General features: G+C 36.0%; 1 protein-coding gene across 6 annotated transcripts in view; it reads right to left on the bottom strand.

Annotated features, from left to right (window-relative positions):
- Positions 1-21043, bottom strand: part of LOC129718689 (voltage-dependent T-type calcium channel subunit alpha-1G) — a 58021-nt gene that overhangs the window by 9359 nt on the left and 27619 nt on the right. For 4 of the 6 annotated variants that reach the window (XM_055669720.1, XM_055669725.1, XM_055669722.1 and 1 more), the window contains 7 exons: positions 13220-13385; positions 6790-6945; positions 6549-6734; positions 6353-6487; positions 5876-6305; positions 5255-5819; positions 5000-5192 (listed from right to left, as the gene is read on the bottom strand). In XM_055669720.1, coding sequence (XP_055525695.1) covers positions 5000-5192; positions 5255-5819; positions 5876-6305; positions 6353-6487; positions 6549-6734; positions 6790-6945; positions 13220-13385 — 1831 coding nt within the window. Of the gene's footprint in view, positions 1-4999; positions 5193-5254; positions 5820-5875; positions 6306-6352; positions 6488-6548; positions 6735-6789; positions 6946-13219; positions 13386-15632; positions 15757-21043 lie in introns of all 6 variants that reach the window. The other 2 variants (XM_055669724.1, XM_055669721.1) reach the window with 2 other exon arrangements.

Raw genomic sequence — 21043 nt, 5'->3', positions numbered from 1 at the left:
GTGTTTCAGGATAGTGTGCAAATGCTCCACTACAATAACCTTCAAGCGACCTTTCACCCGTTTGTTGCCTATCGCTCAGAGCAAAGAAAAATTGTTCCTTTAAAATGAGTAATAATATCTGATACCCTTGACCATAGCCAGGGTTGATATTTGTTGACACTCTTGAGTGAAAGTGAAAAAAAGCATCCATAAACGTTATTTTTTTCTACAATTCTTTCAGAGTTCTCCCTTCCCGCTTTTCACATGGAAGTGAACTGTCAAAACACCTCATTATATTTCATGCGATGGAAGCAAGACAAAAAAATCAGTTTATCTGTTAACGAAGATAGTCAAGGCATCGGTCAGTGTCAGAGAAAAAGTGTTTCGGTGAGGTTCATTTTGGTTGAGTGGACTGTTTGTTTTTCTTTTTCGCTTGGAAGTGAAGATCATTCGGTTGGATTTGTCGTCAAATTTTATTCCGTAGCCGTGAACGATGCGCGCGATCTATTTCATCTGAGTATAACAGCACGTTACTAGGACGAAAATCTAGTGTATCTTAAAGAGTGCTGCGATCATTGGAAGTGAAAATTGGAAATGATTGGCTGTAATTTTCGAAGAATTTTGCTGGGGAAAATGACTTTTATCAGCACTGACCATAGCACAGCTGCTTTCCTTCCTTTTCGAATGAAGTTGATTGCATTTTTAAAAACTATGGATAGCCCTAGCGTCCAAAATAAAAAATAAATTTTTCGGACGATGTTGCAGGTCCCTCTACCATGAACAAGATTTCATAACTTCAGCTGTGTGCTATAGTATGCTACAGTAGCGACTTTAAACACATGTACTAACATTGTAGACAAATTTTGGTCATATATTTCAAATAATTCTGATTACTGATCAAAAAGTAAATAGTTTTATACTGCCGTAATCTCGCACACTGACGTGTGCGACAGCGAGTAAAATTTTCAGTACGAAGCTTTTTCCTAAAACCACAGACTAACAGACATAAAACTTCGAACAAATTTTCAATAATATCATCATTCGGACGATTCCAGTACTCTACGTTACTAACACTAGCACCATCTGCTGCCGTGCTCGCGTATTTCGACACCAGCGCTAGCGTTACGGTATGTGTCAAATGGGGAACCACAAAATATGTATTAGATTGCATGACAGCGCCCCAAGCGGTGTTGTCGCGCGAAAACTGTTATTGGATTGGGAATTTGAAATGATCGTTTTTTCGTGACGATGGAGCTAGGTTCCAGTGTTAAGTCTGTTAGTCTGTGCTGAAACGTTTGTATAATAAGTGTTAGGACGAATTTCAACAATCAGATCTGTACATAATGCATTAATAAGATTACAAAACATTGCCGAATGTATGATTTGTGGAAAAAGGTTTATTATCTGAAGTTATGTTACCAACGTCATTCTGTTGTGGAAACAGCGATTTTTATTTCACTGTTTCTACAACCGATTGAAGTACATCCATCGTAGTATGCGACAAAAAGCTCAACTCTTTTTTTTTTCATAATCAGTCGAATACCTAGTCATGATCAAAGCACAGACTAACAGACGTAACACTGGAACCTAGCTCCATCGCCACAAAAAACGATCATTTCAGATTTCCAATCGAATAACAATCATCACGCGATAACGCCGTCTGGGGCGCTGTCATGCAGTCTCATACATATTTTGTGGTTCCCCATTTGACACATGCAGTAACGCTGGCGCTGATGTCATGGCGCTGGAGACAGCAGATGGTGCTAGTGTTACTAACGTAAAGTACTGGAATCATCCGAACGATGAATTTATTGAAAATTTGTTCGAAGTGTTATGTCTGTTAGTCTGTGATCAAAGTATACGTTTTCGGAAGTGAATTTAGTTTGGAATATAATAGCATTCTTAGCCTCTGTCATCTTCCATCTGCACTTCTTTCGTACAAAAATCACAAGTGCGCTTTAGTTGTCCACGAGCATGGATCAAGCTTCGTGGTCTGAGAGAAGTTGCCATCATAGAATTCTAAATAGTGTTTGGGGTCGGTTCATGGGTCCTGCATCATTTAGATCATTTTAAGCTGTTTTCCGGTAAAAGAGTTTCAAATATGTGCTTCATTTCTACGGAACCCTTCTCGTGCAAAGAAGAGAGAGGGGCCGTACCACCATAGAAATATTTCCTATTCCCAAAAACTTCTACATGCCATATTAAACGTATCGCAAACATAGGCACGGTGCTCCCACAGACCGTTATTGCAAAAAAAAATGCACCAAAGAATCTGAGTACACCGTCCAGAATCTCTGGTCAAAATTTCAAAATCATCGTACGGTACATTTTTGAGTAATGCCCTTTCAAAGGTCGTAAAGTACAAAAAAGTGATATTAAAACGACGAAATACTCAATGTAAAGCACGTTTTTCAGCCACAATTTCATGAAACAACTTCCAAAATAGTTTCTACGCATTCCATGTATTATATTTCAAGACATTTACAATTGGTGGAAAGATTTATTTGAAAATCCCACAGTGCACAGTGGTCTTAGATCGCAAAATCGTGATCGTTCTAGATTTGACTATGAAAAATTGATTTTATGTACTCAATGTCTACAGCAAAATTGTTTAGTAGATCAAGGCCTTACTTCCGGCGTTTTTGGGTTTTCGATCAATCCACCTAACAGTTAGATAAAAAAATATTGTTTCTAATTTTAAATATACCGGGTTGCTTTCTCCAGCAAAGTTGTGGAAAATTTTAAAAGAAAAACAATTTCTCAATATTGCGATGTCCTATCTGTACGTTGAACACGACAAAATAGAGTTTTTTGTAGCACACCCCTCCTTAAAATCAGTTTTTTCTCTATATTTTTTTCTGTGACTGTCAAAACAATAAATTTTACAAAGTCTTGAGGGAAGCTTAGTTGAATGCATAAATTCTTAGAACATTCTGCATTGTTTTGACCATTAAAATTTTCCACCACTTTGCTGAAGGAAACAATCCGGTATATTGAAAAATAGAAAAAATATTTTTATTCTTCTACCTGTTAGGTGGATTGATCGAAAAACCAAAAACGTCGGAAGTAAGGCCTTGTTCTATGAAACCATTTTGCTGAAGACATTGAGTACATAAAATCAATTTTTCATAGTCAAATCTACGATCACGATTTTTCGAACTTAGACCACTGTGCACTGTGGGATTTTCAAATAAATCTTTCCACCAATTGTAAATGTCTTGAAATATAATACATGGAATGTGTAGAAACTATTTTGGAAGTTGTTTCATGAAACTGTGGCTGAAAAACGTGCTTTACATTGAGTATTTCGTCGTTTTAATATTACTTTTCTGTACTTTACGACCTTCGAAAGGGCATTACTCAAAAATGTACCGTACGATGATTTTGAAATTTTGACCAGAGATTCTGGACGTCATAACGAATCGAATGGTGTACTCAGATTCTTTGGTGCATTTTTTTTATAATAACGGTCTGTGGGAGCACCGTGTAGTTGTATTGAATTTACGTCACGTTGAGTAGAAATGGCGGTTACGTCATTCCGTTTTCGTGAATTAATGACGCTATTTTTTACACTTTTAATCAAATTTCGGTGCCTTTAGGTCCAATTCGGTGTGTTCTATCGTTTAATCGTAAAAACACAAATCGGCCTTTCGTCGCTTTCGTCAGTCTGCGAGATTACGGCAGTATATAGATACTACAATTTTTGGACAATCTTACGCCAACCGTGGATGGGGTCTTTCAGGGGAACATATTAGAGAAGGCTCTGGTGAAAAACTAAGGCAAACAGGGATAAGGGTAATGTACAACCCCAAGTAGAGTCTCTACCGAAGAGCCAGTTAAGTAGAAATGGTCTCATGTGGCATATAAAAAACCATTATTTTATCAATATAGTAGTCCTTGAAAGAAATAATTTTCTCTACCCCTCCTGTAAGACTCACATAGGAAAAGTGAGGCAAAAACTTCCATTCGTACGCACTGATAATCTTTAAAGTACAGTTTGTTCCACTGGTGAGGTTGCAAAAGAAAAATTCAATACGTTAATTGTAGACGAATGATTACAGTAGTTTACGTAAGTAGCATAGCACCATCTGCATCATTAACAGCAGCACTAGCGTACGTGCATGTGTCAATTTGAGAACCACAAAAAATGTATAAGATATCATCGCGGCGACTTTAATTTGTCATCGCGGCGACTTTAATTTGTCTGGAAATTCGAAATGATTGTTTAGTTGTGGCGATGTACTTGGATTCCAATGTTCCGTCTGCTAGTTTGTGGTTTTAGTATCGAAGCAAATAAAACGAGAAGCTAGAGAAACAAACCAAGTATAAAGCTTTCCACGAGCGATAATGGCGGATGGATTTGACATTTAATGTAGATTGTCAAACTACTAGTTCATTGGATATTTCCGTTAAACTAGTACTGGTTAGATGGATTTGACTTATAATCATACCAATGAACTAGTAGTATGACAACCTTCATTATATGTCAAATCCATCTTACTTGTTTTAGTTTAATTGAAATATCCAATGCACCAGTACCCGATCAACCACTCTTTATGCATCTTGATGAAACGACAACAACCAGGGGGCTCTTGTGGCTGTCAAACTCCATACATTATCCATCTACCACTCATTGATTCTGGTACCAGCGTTTCTGGTACCCACTTTTTGGTTGGTTTGCCCTAAAACAAGTGAAATAGAGTAAACGTCCCATTTTGTCGGTAGACTTATTCTCGAGTAAATGTCGTTTTAGATGGAAAAAAACAAAAGCTCAGCATTTGTTTTCAGGACAATGTGCACTTTCATTGAATAAGAGAAGTTTTGTAAGCATTTGAAATGAAATATTACCGCCGTGATGAATTTATGATTGGTAGGCAAAATGTTGACGTTTATAGGCCCCTGACAACAACTGAAATTAATCGATATAGGTTCAAAACTAATCGATAGCGATCGTCAATGTCAAATCCATCCGCTGTTACCGCTCGCGAAAAGCTGGATAGTCAACACACATTTGGCCTACCTTGATGAACATCTCAACAGCGAAGACGGCTGTGAACACATAATTTGCAGTGGACAAGAAATATCGTTCCGGACAGTTCGGCGGAATGTTTGGGCGTTCCATCGCCAACGTAATGCAGTTCAGTGCAATGAACAAAAGAATTACATTATCGAACCACTTTTGGTTCACAAACCAAGAGCAAATTTGACGGAATCTGTAAAAAACCAAAGCAACATTTAAAGGGCCTAAACAGAGGATATTCTGCCACACACAGACCTGTTACTTTCGGTAAATATATACAACGTGTAGGTGTCTCGTTCCTCAACGAAGTTATGTGGTGTAACGTAGCGAAAAAATTGCTTCAATCGCCCCTTGGATCTATTCTTCTTCCTGTCGTCTACAGCGGCCGGTACCGGATTTGTTTCGACAGACGGTACGGCGTCTGACTGAACCGACGCCTGGTTGGTGATTTTGCATTTGGCAAGCTCTTCGTGAATCTTCCGCAGTTCAAAGTTGTGCAGCGCCACTCGCGACTGCTTCCGATAGTTTTGTTCAATGGCCGACATGCGGCGCATGTTATTCGGTGTTTTTATATCACTCAGACGCAGTGAATTTTTTCGATCGATATACAGTTTGTTGTTTTCGCTGTACAGATACTTGGAGTAGGAAGTGGCGCTGATGTTACTGGCGAGGCTTCCGGTGGTGCTATCATGTCTAGCCGACGACGCTCTGCGGGTGGAGTTTCGTCTGAGCGTCTGATGGCGGCTCCGCTGGGTGTCGTTCTGGATACGATACGATTTTTGCACCGTGTCGTTTTTGTGCATGTTGAAAATGGTGTGACCTAGAACAAAAAATACAATCAACTGTCTTCCACCTTTCAGGGTCACTCATTCAAACCTCGTCCACTGGTTGGTTTTTCATTGTTAAGAATTTCATCGCCTTTCAACCCACTGTTCCGTAGTTTCAGGCTTCCTTTACTAGGCATTTGCTGCCTCGGCGATGCGTCAGTAGAACCACGCTTACCCACCGATAGCGGTGTATTCTCTGATTTCTTTCGAATTTCATTGAACACCGGCGTACCCTCGAAGAATGATCGATCATCTAAGGCCTTCAATGAACCCAGAATTGGAGGAGGTTTCAGGAGTGAAGCATTTTCGCTTCGCTCCAGTGGATCTAGATTTGTGCACTCCCAATCCTTAAAACTAGCGCTCGTATTAAGCGTCGAGTTTGGTGAATCTTGAGGCGTTGCTGCGGTGGTTGTAATTATCGGGGGTTCCATGTTCTGTATGTCACATAACATCAGGGGGCCACACTTTTTCTGTAAAACCTAAAACAAATAAGTAAAAACCTCCTGACAACCACTTTTCTATTCACCTTGTTAGAAGAATATGAATCAACTGAATTAATGATGTCCTTCTCGGAGTTCAGCTTGGGAATCGATAAATTGATATTGTCATATCTGGGCTGCAGCAAACGCTGCTTCTGGATGTTGCACTTAATATCTCGTATCTGTCAAGAACATTAACTCCATGATTATTCAACCAAACATTGTAACGTTGATCTCACAAACCTTCCTGAGCTCTTCCGCACTAAACCATTTCCCCTTGGCTTCGTTATAGCTGTCGCTGGTGGTAGATTCCGAGAAACTTTTGGGATCATCAAAAATGTCACTCGACTGTTCCTGGGCGGCTAAGGATTCTGCGTTTAGTTTCGCTTTGACGAGCTCGCGTTGTTCACGTTCTCTACGTTCGTTTCTCTGTAAGAAGAAACATGAATAAAATTCAATTGTTTCAATGTACACATATTCTAACCTCCGAACTGAACCCTTCCACCAGAATAGCGACCAGAAGGTTGAACAGGACGTAGTTACCGAAGGTCATAAGCGTCACAAAGTACAGCGCCGCCCAGTGGCTTGTCTTTTCCATCCCGTTGAACAGCACTACGTTCCAGTCTTCTTGCGTAAGAATCTATGCGAGAAATTACTTTCAGAGTCGGTACAAACCGTACGACAGAGACGTCGACCGGTGGCGCTAGGCGTTTGTACATCGATAACATGCTAAAAAATAATTATACTCCACATGCAACCTAATTGAACTCAGTTCAATTCAAATGCAGCAGATTATTCTCAATTTGTTCGTCTAGTTTATCAATTTGAAATCTAGAGATATGTATAATGTTATCACAAATTCTGGTGGCAAAGACAAAGTTTGCGTTGGGAAGTAGTTTTGTCTAATTATTACACTTCAAACATAAAAGACTATGCGATTTTGGAACAACTTTTCATTAGTTACTAATGCGAAAAAAATACTAATGAAATTGAACGCCTTCATGAATAACAATGAACACTAAATATACCACACTAGCCCAGAGCCATCCACTCTAAAGGTTTGAGTTAGAGAAAAATCTCACGTGTCAACACCCTACAGAAAGTTTATAGTACTTCACCCAGAATTAGAGGACCCAGACTTCACAGTCAACTGTTGTGAAATAGTAGAGATTGTCTTAACTAGTGATTTTTCTCTAGCTCTTCCTGAAAAATAAAACTCTATAATGTACACTTGAACTAACAGTAGCACAGAATTTTGATTAATTCCTGTTAGGTCTACCAATGGCAAAGATAGGGTAAGGAGTGTATCGAAAAGGAGTCCTAAATGTTTGATATGCACTTTTTTATTGACTACTGTTAACCGGGGTGAGATTATGTCAGTAGAGGTGAGGTGTGCCATACAACCCGTGACTTGTCAGCCATCTATTCCTTTAGTGTGAAAATGAAGTTATCGCAGTATTTATTGGTAAAATTGAAACTCATAAATACTGCGATGACTCCCAGTTTCATACTAAAATGGATACAGACGACAGTTTTTTTTTAATTTTTTTTTTTTTTTAATTTGTTCGAATTTTTTTATTCTAAAATTTACGACTACGTTTGGATACACTGCTTAAAGCGGACTAAAGAAAATGAGATTGTGTTCTCAATATTTTGACATTTTTGACATTTCTGAGTTGTTTGTGACATTTTTAATAGTTTTGCTAATTTTGACATTTTTTTCCTTTTTAACATTTAAAAAATGACATTCTGATGTTTAAACATCTTTGTAACTGTGTTTTCGATATCTTTTGACATATTGAATATATTTGATATTTTTGTCTTTTTGGTCTATGCGCCAGAAGTTATGAGTGTTTATAAATTTTTGACATTTTTACCTTGTTGGACATTTAGACAATTTTGACATTGTTGATGTTTTTGACATTTTTGCCAATTTTTGAAATGTATTTTAGATTTAAGATGTATTTAAGATTTTTTGATTTCTAACAATCATCGCACTTTTTACATTTTATTAATGATCAATGCTTATAAGGTCATCCCACTTTTATAATTCTGAGCATTTCAACATTCTTTGCCATTTTTAACATTTTTTCTCAATTCCAACATTTCTGACAATCATGAAACTTTTAACATTTGTGAAAGTTTTGACTGTTTTGCATTCCTTACAAACTTTACTCGTTATTGTACTTTCGAAACAGGATTCTGTTGGGGAACCCTTTTTTGCTGAATCTGGGAAGTCAAGGAAGAGGAAACTTTCTAGAAAAGAACAAGGGGGATTCAGATACTTCAAACTGAGATACTTCAAATAACGAATTCTAGCAAGGAGTTCCCAGTACATCCAGGAACATAAAAAAAATTCAACTGTTCATTTTTCCTCGTCCAAGATTCAGCCAGAATATACACTACGAAAGTTTTCAGATGTTGTGGACTGGGTTTTTGAATATTCCAAAATAAGGTTTGTTCCATTAGTGTTTGGTCGTTTCCTTTTATTTACTGCAGCGCCTCTAGTTGTCATTTACTTAGTAGTGAAAATTTCGTCAGAATTGGTACACGTGTTAAAAAGTTATCCAAGATGGAACGCGGAAGACACACCTACGTTGAAAACCCAACATGGTCAGAAGGAATGTTCTCCAAGGCTCTTAAACCGCCAAAATCGACTGTGAATACCGTGCTCAAACGTTACTGGGGCACTTTGACGGAGGATCGCCACGAGTGTAGGTCATCAGGGCAGTCCGGAATAATCCGGAGGAATCCCTCCGTGATTTGGCGAAAAGGTTCAATGCAGCACATGATACAGTTCGTCGAATCTATATGCGTGAAGGATTACGATCGTATCATGTCAGCAAACAAGTCAACAGGTTGTTGAAACAGAACCTGGTTGCCAAAACCCGGGCAAGAAAGCCATACGAGCAAGTCCTGACAGAGTAAAACGGCTGTAGTTTGATGGACGATGAAACATACGTCTTAATGGACTTTGGGCAAATCCCGGGTCGGAAATTTCACCGTGCCAATTGTACGTAATTTGTTTTCGTGGATAAATTCGCCCGCAAGTTGATGATTTGGCAAGCAATCTGTAGCTTGGAAAGAAGACAAAAGTTTCCATCACTGGAACAACCATGAATGGACAACAAGGAGTTTACAAGAAAAGAGTCTCCAAGAGATAGTTTTACCGTTCATCAAGTCGCACGATGGCCCCGTAGAATTCTGGCCCGATCTAGCTAGCTGCCACTACACCCGGGATGTATTGGAATGGTACAAGCAGAATAATATTGACGTTATCAAAAAAAGGATAAATCCACCAAACTGCCCACAGTTTCATCCCATCGAAAGATATTGGACAATAGTCAAGCGTAAATTGAAGAAGTGTGGCAAATCAATCAAAACATCATCTGATACATATTTTTACCAATTTCGTTTCGTCTGAGTATCACGTGTATATTCTAGCTCGCGTAATGAAATTCAACAGTGTGCTCACTAACTCGAATTTGACTGTCGAGGATATGCTAAAGGCCTTTTTAAGGATTCCTGCCCTCAGCCGATATAGATACTGGATTGCAAGAAATTGCGTTCAGTATCACTCGACAAAGGTGTAAAAACTTACACCAAATCAGATATGCTCGTGAAAACGGTGCGTTAACTTGTGCGCTCGTTTGTGTCGTGGGTGATGAATTACATCAAATGCAACCTGTTTGTACATACAGCAACCCACTACGGTAATAAGGAAATATAAAGTTAATGCCGAGAGCGACATAAAGATGACGCTGAAGGTGCTGAAAACAGCCTCTATTCATGCAAACTCAGAATGAGTTTTACAAACAGCGTCAAGACAAAACCAAGCGATTTCAGAAAGAGTGCTCTAACTGATTATTCGAATCTTTACGAGTTGCTGTTATCCGATGTGTCTGATACTGACAATTCTGTTGGGGCACCCTTTTTGCTGAATCTGGGAAGTCTAGGAAGAGAAAACTTTCTAGGAAAGATCAAAGGAGATCCCCATCGGAAATAACAGATACTTCAAACACAGATCCACAGATATTGTGGACTGGATTTTTGAACATTTCAACAAAATTGATCCCCTTGAAAGTCTTCTATTGGCATTTTCACCTACAATTGAAACATTTTTGAAACAGTTGATCGCTGAATGGGCCCTCTTTGCCGCGAATGTATCCTTGGATAGCTAATTCACCGGTTGAAGTGAAAGATCCTTTCTTTATTTACAGTGGACTTGTAGAAATATCAAAACCAAAAATGATTCATTCAAAGTATTGATTAATTAAAACAAAATCGATGCGTTTTCTCTCGGTTAATCACTTCAAATATTGACCTTAACTTCCTAATTTTAATTTTATTCGCCTCAATCGAGATTCATTGAATCAATACATTAGTTCCATTGGGATCTTTTCCTGGTTAGGCCTTTTCTGAACTTTAGAAGCACTTTTTGGTGATTCTTAGCTCAATTCGATATCATTTCCTGTTTCAGGCTATACTTGCTTTAGTTTTTTGATATCATTTCCTATTTTAGGCTAAGCATAGTTTTCGGCGGTTCTGAGCTCAATTTAGGATAATTTTCTAGTTTGGCTACAACTGGCCTTTAGAAGTAATTTTCGGCGATTCTGAGCTCAATTTGAGTTCATTTCCTATTCTGGCTTTTTCTGGCTACAGAAACAATTTTCGGCGGTTCTGAGCTCAATTTAGGATAATTTTCTAGTTTGGCCACAACTGGCCTTTAGAAGCAATTTTCGGCGATTCTGAGTTCTATTAGGGATCTGACCTTTAGAAGCACTTTTCGGCGATTCTGAGCTCAATTTGGAATCATTTCCTGGTTTGGCCTTTTCTATCCTCTAGAAGCACTATTTGACGATTCTGTGCTCAATTTGGGATCATTTTCTTTTTTGGGCCTTCCTGGCCTCAGAAGCAATTTTCGGCGGTTCTATGGTCAATTTGGGATCACTTCCTGTTTTGGCCTTTTCTGGCCTTTGGAAAAACTTGTAGACGATTCTGACATCAATTTGAGGTCATTTCCTATTTTGGGTTTTCTAGCTTCAGAAGCAATTTTCGGCGGTTTTGAGCTCAATTCGGGATTTCTGGCTTTCAGATGCATTTTTCCGGCGATTCTGGGCTCAATTTGGGATCATTTCCTGGTTTGGCCTTTTCTGACCTTTAAATAGCATTTTTCGGAGATTCTGAGCTCTATTCGGGATCATTTCCTATTTTAGTCTTTTCTGACCTTTTGAAGCACTTTTCGGCGATTCTGTGTAAAAAAGTTTACTCTTTGTGGTATGTCTATATTTCCAGACTACGCCAGAAAGTATAGGCACACTGAAATATGGCACATTTCAAACGTGAGTCGATCTCTGTGCTTTGAATTGGCTGCGTAAGTTTGTTTACATTAGTTCAGTCATCTCCGTGCGAACACAGTGTTTTTTTTCCGGTCTAGTTTTAAATGCGAGGACTTTCGCCAGAACGCCATAAAAAAATTGTGCACAAATAGTCTACTATGCCTGGATCGTAAAAGCTCAGCGTGTTGTAGCCTGATTTGGCATCCTGCCACTATGTTAAAGATACTCAGAAGTAGTTTCAAGACAACGAGGTTATTTTTGTGCCAAAGCCTATGAATCTGCCAAATTGCCCGGGAATACGTCCAACTGAGACATTTTCGGCATTATTGAAGGCAAACCTCAGGAAACATGTCAGAACAGGAGCTACAGTGGAAAAAATTTAACAAGGCAGGATCAAAGTGGCCACTTCCGTTGAAAGAGCGCCTGTGCAGAACCTTATAAAAACGTTTATAGAAAAATTCCGCCATCTTGGATACGGTGAATGATGAGAAACAGCATAAAGCAGTGTTTGTAAATTAATATATAAGAGTAAATGTTTGCATAGTAAAAGATGAAGTCAGAGATCAAAATACCCATTGATTATTTATTTCTAAGTGTTCCCATACCTTATGGTGCGGTCTATAACATTTTACATTACTGACATTCTCACTATTTTTGGAATTTTTATTATATTTTTCAAGTTTTTGACAGTTTTAACATTTCCACCATTATCTACATAATTGCCTTTTTATTATTTTTGGCAGATTTGACTTTTTTGACGTTGGTGACAAATTTGACATTTTGGTAATATTGTACTTCTTAAAGTTAATTTTTATTTTTTTTATATTTACGTTTTTGACATGTTTAACATTTTTTATAATTTTGACATTTTTTATCCAAAATTTCTTTGCCATTGGTATCTCTTGCATTTTTACACATAATTTTTAACCAAACACAAAAGTTGCATTTTCCATATCAATTTCTGTTCATCGTTTTGTAACATCGTTGCACCTTAGGTAATTAATGTTTATGTACTTTTGTTTTTACATAAACAGCTCGCAAGCGATAGGCTGTACTTATTAAGGGCCTGTTAATAGTTATGATAAAAATGCAACTTTTGGCAAAATTTGACCCTCAATTTTTCATGTTCGAGGCTAGCACAAACCAGAGCACTGAAGAAATTTATTACTGATACTGAAGAGATTCTGTTATTGAAAGTGACGTAAACTTATTTGCCACTTTAACACTATCCACTGCTTAAAGCATTATTGACACTTTGTATTAGTATACTAACTGGAACTAACTTTAGTTAACCTTAACGAACAATCCGCGCGAATCATTTGCTTGTGTCTGTGTGTGGGCGTGTTTGAAAGATGTCCACGTCAAAATACACGTCGATACTAATGCGAACCAAAAGTATAGCATGTAGCAAACATTCTGCAAAACGTGCAATTAAGCGTCGGAACTGACCAAGTCAAAGCATCAATAGTAACACACACACTGCTTCTGGTAACATATAATACACGTTTCTTCCTTCAAAATTAATGTGTACTCGTACTAATACTACCGCTGGGAGTAAAATTGAGCGCTACTTACTTGGAACACGGTCACGGTGGCCCAGAGAATATTGTTGAAATGCTTTCGGTCACATTCACACATAGGATGCTTGGAGACAATTTCCGGACAAGTGCATTCCCTCTCTTGTCCAGATTCATCGACAAACTTGCAAAACTTACCTCCGAATAAGTACATGCCAAGTATGCTATAAATTGTTATTGAATGTTATGACTGATGTTTGTGTAAACGCGGACGAGTGTCTAAAATTGGTTCAATGTTTTATTTAGTGTTTTTTTTTTGTATTTATGAACATGGTAATTTTCTTATCTATTTTCAAGCCGAAATAATTTTGATTTCTTTCAACGTTCCAAGGTTGGTTACTGGATTCCACAAGTAATGTCTAGTTTAGCAAGTTTCCAGGTAAGTGATTATAAAGGCCAATTGAGGTTGTGCTAATGTATGTTCTTTGCTATCAGAGTATGTTCGATTAAATCAAAGGAAAGTGATGGGGAAAACAAATGAGAAATTTGAATATGAAATGTAATGATTTTGTCGCTTTGCGACCCTAGAAATTTTTCAATAAGCTTTTTTCCCGTCGGAATTCGCAAACAAAATATCATCCAGAGCTAGAGTTTAAATTTAAACAACCCAAAAACGTTTTTTTGGTTCAAATTTGTCAGTGTATTCTTGGGTAGAGTGAAAATGTTTTTGTTTAATCTGAATTTATCAACTAAATCAGCTGTATTTGAATTCAAACGGTTCTTTTCTATCGAAGAATATTTGCTGTTTCGTCTCTAAATTCAGTTGCCCACAAGCCACGCAATTTTTCTGCAAAATTACTAGCTGCTTTAGGTTAAATCATAGAATTTTCTGACAGGATTCATAAACCAAAAAAAAATGAAATGCTATTTTTGAAACGATGTTTGCGCATGACGCTAAACCGTCAATCAAGGTTTTGGATTTAAGAATCTAATGCTCGTAGCGAAGACAAATCTGATCCTAAGATATACCAATTTCGCGAAAATTTACCGCAAAATAATTATTAAAATATCCTTCTCGTATACCAACAGTCGTAATCGGATTGTCGCTTATGCAAACACACATAAGACATGAATAAAATAACAATTTATGCACAGAGTTATTGTAAAACTACGTTATTGTCTTTCTACTAGTCAGATGTGCCACTAGTAAATGAAATGTTTTGTGAACAATTCAGCTATGGCTAGGCGTGAACTAGTTTTTCATGTCTAAGAATGCTACTAAAATGATTCCGATCAACGCATTCATCACTCACCTAAAATTTTCTTTACTCTAGGAGGACGGATGCTATTGGAACAATTTTTACTAGGTGTCAACATGTTATGAAGTGCAAAACTCCCAGAATAGCCAATTAAATAAGTCAGTCTAACTTTTCATCACATTTCTAATTTCAGCTGATTGTATTACATAATTTTTTTGAGTATTTGATCAAATGTGGCAGAGTATGATTCACCTAATCTGTATCAGTAGTGTGTGTAAAGTTAGGGTGGTGCTATTATCAACACGCTAAAATGATCCGAGCGTGCAGCACGTATTGAAATATTTTTTGCACAAATTATTAGTACACAATCTAAGGGAAAAAATATTTTTCCCATTTCTACTTTATTAATTTACAATCGCTGCCAGTACAGATGCAGGGATGAGCTTCGCTGGGTGGGGCGTGTTTCGTAATTTATTGCGACAAAAGTATATAGAAAAAATGAATCACAACCCCAAGCGCACAAAAGTGGTAAGAAACTAAAACGTGGAGAACAACGCAAACTGTTTTCAGTAAACTTACCTTTGGAAATTTCAAGTATGTTTTTTTTTTGTTCTTGTTTTGTCTTATAATCAAATGCTTTTGATGTAGATTAGTTTACATACAAAATAAATCGATTTTGACGAGTCAACTCTGCCATTTGATAGCGAACGAAAGCGTTTTTTCATTCGTTTTAGTTGAGTGAACACTAAGAAACGTTATAGTAACAAAGCATATATTTCAAATCATGACTATCATAAACAACTGTAAATAATCGAGGAGCAAAATCAGAACAAAAACAAGCACGTTGAACAGAAATCTGTAAATACTATCATAGAAACACATGTCATTCGAATGTGTGTCTTCATGTGTTGGTTGGTACATTTGGATGAATAACATAACTTGGCTATAAAAATACACTCGTATCGAATGTTAAACAATTTTATGCTACATTTCAGATCGGATTAAAGGAACGAAAATACATTTGAATGAAACGTGAGCATACTATACAAAACTTGAAAATTATCATAATATCAGCTTGAAACCATTAATTCGATATATATATAAATATAAAAGTGGTGCTTTTATAAAAAACTTGTTATTATATGATGCATGAGGCATGTACAAAGGAAGCAAAACAGAAAAAGGGGTTAAAGTTGAAACGTTCTTAGATACCTGGAAAACTGTCACCAATGCCCACAAGAGGCTGTCAAAATTTTTCCTATCACATTCCACATCACCACCGGGTGTCTCATTTTTTTCGCAGAACTTGCAACCAAACAGATTCATTCCAAGGATACTTTGAAAATATTGATGAAATTTTTGAAACTTTATTAAAGGGTTTTGTGGTGAACAGGCAGACAAACAGAACAAATTGTGTGAAAATTTCGAACAAGATGAATGAAATTATCACCTTATTATCTTACAACACAAAATCGTTCAGGATAATTTGACAACCCAATTCACATTCTATTAGAAATTTTCATATATTCTTGGAATCATTTACCTTGTTCGTCATATTTCTTTCCATTACTTGAATCATTAGTTTCACATTCGTGTGTGTACAGTTTCGTCATTTTTTCGATTCACTCGGTAGAAATGATTAAGCAAACAAAATTGTCATCCTGTCGTCAGGGCTGATATTTTTCAGTGCTAAACGATTCTCACCATGACAAGGAAATATTTTGCTTTCATGCAATGTTCATTCTCTCTTCTTTCGTTTTTTTTTTCATTTTTCGTAAAAAAAATATTCAAGTCATCCATCAGTTGCAGGAAAAACGTATTCGTTTGATTTTCGCGGTTTCGCATTTTCTGTTAACTGAAATTTTGTAAATTTGTGTACTATACAGTGACCTTACGCAATTGGAAAAATACAGAATTAAAACCGGCTCCGAAAAGTCCGCTCTTGGATCATTTTTGGCGTTTTATATTGGTAACCCTTGCTGATGTTTCATTTTCTTTTAACCATAGGAACGGTGAAGATCATTTGGTTGAATTTTCAGCAAACTTTATTACGTGACTGTGAACGATGCACGTGAAATATTTCATCAGATCGTTACAAGAGTGAAAATCGTTCATTGAAACTGAAAATTGAAAAATTGAATTTCACTAGCGAGAATGATTTTTATCAGAACTTCTTGTCATATAGTCAAAGCTGGATTTAGGAGAGACAGCGTTAGTCTAAGGATTGCGTACGACTAGGAAGAATGAGAGGCTGTCAAATTTGGCATTGTTAAATTGCGAGGACTGTATATTGAAAAAATTGAGTGTTGATAACATAATTGATCAAATCTAGAAAATCTATAACGAGCGTCTTAGCAGAGTGATTGAGATCAATCAAAGAAATAGTTATCGGTTTCCGTTATACTCTACTAAATTTTTTGGAAATAAATATTGAAATTCAGTCCGCAAATATATATTTCGACTGTGACGTACAATCTTCCTCAGTGCTTATGTGGACCAGTCCACATAAGCACTGAGGAAGACTGTACGTCACAGTCGAAATATATATTTGCGGACTGAATTTCAATATTTATTTCCAAAAAATTTAGTAGAGTATAACGGAAACCGATAACTATTTCTTTGATTGAACATAATTGATGACTTTTGAGCGTAGGAACCTCGCAGCAAGGTTTTCTAAACATTTCTGGTCAATTGAAAAATTAAAGTTTTCAAAGACAAATAAAGGATTCAAATATGTAAGATCAAAATTACAAGACTTGCCTCCACAATCGTAAATCCGGCTTTACGTTTTATCGACAACCGAAGAAAATCAAATCAAAACTAACAACATAAGACATGTTTCCAAATTACCTTACATCTATTTCTGACATTCTAAAAACTTTGCAACCTGTGTGACATTTTTGACATTTGTGACAACTAATATTTTTAGATACGATAATTTTGACACATTCGACATTTTTGGCATTTTTGACATATTCTACAGTCAACATTATCTGACAATTTCAACAACGTGAAATTTTTTAATTTGGAAAACAAAAAAATTGTGGCGGAAAATTGTCTTGCGATATATTTGACATATTTGAAATTTTCAACATTGTCCCCATTTTTGACTAAAGAAATTAAGCATTTGTGGCACTTTTTGATATAATTTTTTTTTTTGTTATTTAATAGATATTTTCAAAATATTTCAGCATTTTTCAGATTTTTAAAATAACGTTTTTGACATTTTGACCATTTTTAATAATTTATATTTTCTGAAAATTTCAATATTATCATGGCACCCGAAACTGTTTTAACATTGTTGATGTTTTTGAAACATTCGACTTTTTTGTATTTTCGATATTTCAAACATGGCCCAGCAGCATGGTCTAGAAACCGAATGTACAGGGTGTTCAATAAGTTCGAATACAATCTTTCATTGTTATGTAGGGGCGCACCATGTGCATTCTGTGTATTGATATTGGTGTCAGCTTTAGCTATATATATATATATATATATATATATATATATATATATATATATATATATATATATATATATATATATATATATATATATATATATATATATATATATATATATATATATATATATATATATATATATATATATATATATATATATATATATATATATATATATATATATATATATATATAAATATATATATATATATATATATATATATATATATAAATATATATATATATATATATATATATATATATATATATATATATATATATATATATATATATATATATATATATATATATATATATATATATATATATATATATATATATATATATATATATATATATATATATTTATATATATATAGGCTAACCGACGCGCATGGTGTCGACTTGCTGACATTTATTGTTTGGTCACCGCGCACAATGAGAGAGTACAGTGACGTTTGATTATATCAAGTTCTAAAATATTTTCGCGTGATACATTTAAAACATATTTTTTGATGCAGTTTTATTCTGTAGTAGCTGACCCGGCAAACGTCGTACTGCCACAAATTATATTGGATGTCAATGATCCTCCTTTATAAATTTGTTTGTATCCTAAAAACGTTTGTGCACATCTTCTTTGTTGTTTTCTGGACCCAAACCTCATTCCAGAGTCAAAATGTTCGCAGTATACCTTAGTCTCATGTTCTGATTCCAGTTCAAAAACTTACAAATCACCCATAATAATGAGGCAACGCACACTTATATTATCTAATATACATAACAAATTCGTCTAGATATTCAGATTCGACATGTTTTTTGGTTATTTTGTTAGCAACGATATCTTCCAAAATAAAAAATAGTCAGTTATAATTCATGCTGCACAATAAATTTCGGTGAGGGCCACAGGTAAACAACAGAAATATTTAGATGAACTGGATTTAGCTCACATTATTCCTAAAACCACTAAACAATAGTCACAAAAAAATATTTTTGATTGACTAATAAAATTATTACAAACACTTATGAGTTAAATCAGTAGTATATAAAATTCATCAAATTCACAGAAAGGCTTTTTGGTTTGCGTCAAATATCGTCCAAGAGTGGAGTCGAGATAAATTGACTGATTTTCTTGATAAGACATTGTGGCGTCCCCCGCACCTTCATCCCCTAGACTTTTATAACACCTTAATATTCTGGAGGAAAACTTTTTTCTACAAAGTTTTTACATATTATAAAGCATTTATTTTTATGTTATCAAAAATTGGGATGACCACGATTTTGGATAATATCAGATGTCTAACTTTTTAATTCTCGTAGATGAAGAAAAAATCACAAGGGTTTTATGCAAAGCCACGACCGCAAGTTTGACGTAGAACTACAAAAGGTTGTTTGTTACATTATTTGTATTGAATATGTTTAAAACTTTGTGCAAAAGAAAAAGTTGAAGTGCTACCGAATTTCAGTTTGCACATACATCACTGAACAGGAATGGAACAAACACCATACGACGCTAACAAGTTTTAACAGTCAGAGTGCATGCAGATTAAAATAACATTTTATTTTTATTGCTAGCGCAAAACGAGAAAATATTGAATCTTCAATAATTTGTTTGTTGTTCTCATTAGGACAATCCAGCTTTTTACGTACCATAATGGCTGCCGCTATAATGCGTGTTCGTAATATGCGAACCTCTCTGCTTACGTCAGATTTGGAATTTCTGAAAAATTGGCAACAAAATGTTGCCAGATATATTTTTCTTTTGATAAAATATATGAAGACTTCAAACTGACGTAAGCAGAGTTGTCAAAAGGGTTGGTAATTTATTACGAACTTTGCATTATAGCGTCCGCCATTATGGCGTGTAAAAAGCTGGATTGTTTTTCAATTTTTTATCGGATATAATGTTGATCGCATCTGTGTGATGCCCCGGCAGAGGGGAATATTTTCGCGTGATACGTTTGAAACATATTTTTTGATGAAGTTTTATTCTGTATAATCGATTAAAACGATATTTTAAGTTCAACATGTATATTCTCAACTGCTTAAGGCATTTTTCTGATAACACAGTTGAAAGCTGTTTGCACACTTGAAATTTGACGGCCCATATACTTTGAAAGTCAGCATTCCAGAACGTTTGTGTATTGTCAAAATATGGCAACTTTTCATTAGAGAGGTAGTGCCGGCTAATTTACCTACTTCTGATGCTGCCCGCTACTGCACAAAGGCAGCTTTTTACTAGAGGAAGTGCCGCTATCGCTGCTTATATCGTCAGTTGAATTTCATACTGGCACAACCCAAAATTAATAGTTGCAATAAAACGCGTTTGAAAATTAGCGTCAAAAATTCTTTTCTTCATTTCCGTGAAAACTTCATATTTTACATTTTTTACTGTTCTTTTTTATTAGACCTGTTTGGGTATATTGTGTGCATATAATGAGCAAGTTATGCGAGTTTCTTCGTCTTTTTATGGCATTTTAGATTTGACCAATAAAGGCACATCTACTTGTAACTCTGGATTTTTGTAAATTTTGAAAGCGGATCTTTGTCAGATGAACCTTGATAGAACTTGGCATTTGTCATTAAAATCTTAAAACTGCAAAATTTTGAGTTGTGTCAGCATTGAAATCAACTTACCTTTTTAATTAGACATTTAACTTATCCTGAAAAGGACAATTAAGATAAAATGCTGATCACACCTTTGCATTATCACTGACAGTGCAAATAAAATATTCTTTGTTACAGATAACACACTCGAAAGCTGTTCTAATTCTCAAAACTTGACGGCTTATGTATTTTGATTGTTAGTTTTCCAGAACGTTGGGTGTTGTCAAAACACCCAAGGCAACTTTTCATTGGATGCATCTACTACTGATGCTGCCCGCTTCCGCACAAAGACAGCATTTTACTAAAGGTAGTGCCACGGCATCAGCTGGCCCTGCCACTACCGATGCTGATACCCGCTGCAACTGCTGCTGCTGCTATCCGTTACCACTGCTATCCACTGTCATTGCTATCCGCTGCATTGCTGCTGCTAAGTAAGGACTGCTGCAGTCACTGTCTAGAACTAATATGAGCAGTTTCGACTGGAACAGGCTTCTAAAATTCTGTCAACCGTGCATGAGAAAGCACTCATATAACGACCAACCAGAGGTCGATTTT

Source organism: Wyeomyia smithii, chromosome 1 (assembly GCF_029784165.1).
Source record: "Wyeomyia smithii strain HCP4-BCI-WySm-NY-G18 chromosome 1, ASM2978416v1, whole genome shotgun sequence".
In the NCBI taxonomy this organism is placed as follows: domain Eukaryota; kingdom Metazoa; phylum Arthropoda; class Insecta; order Diptera; family Culicidae; genus Wyeomyia; species Wyeomyia smithii.
This window is presented reverse-complemented; position numbering and strand designations above follow the sequence as displayed.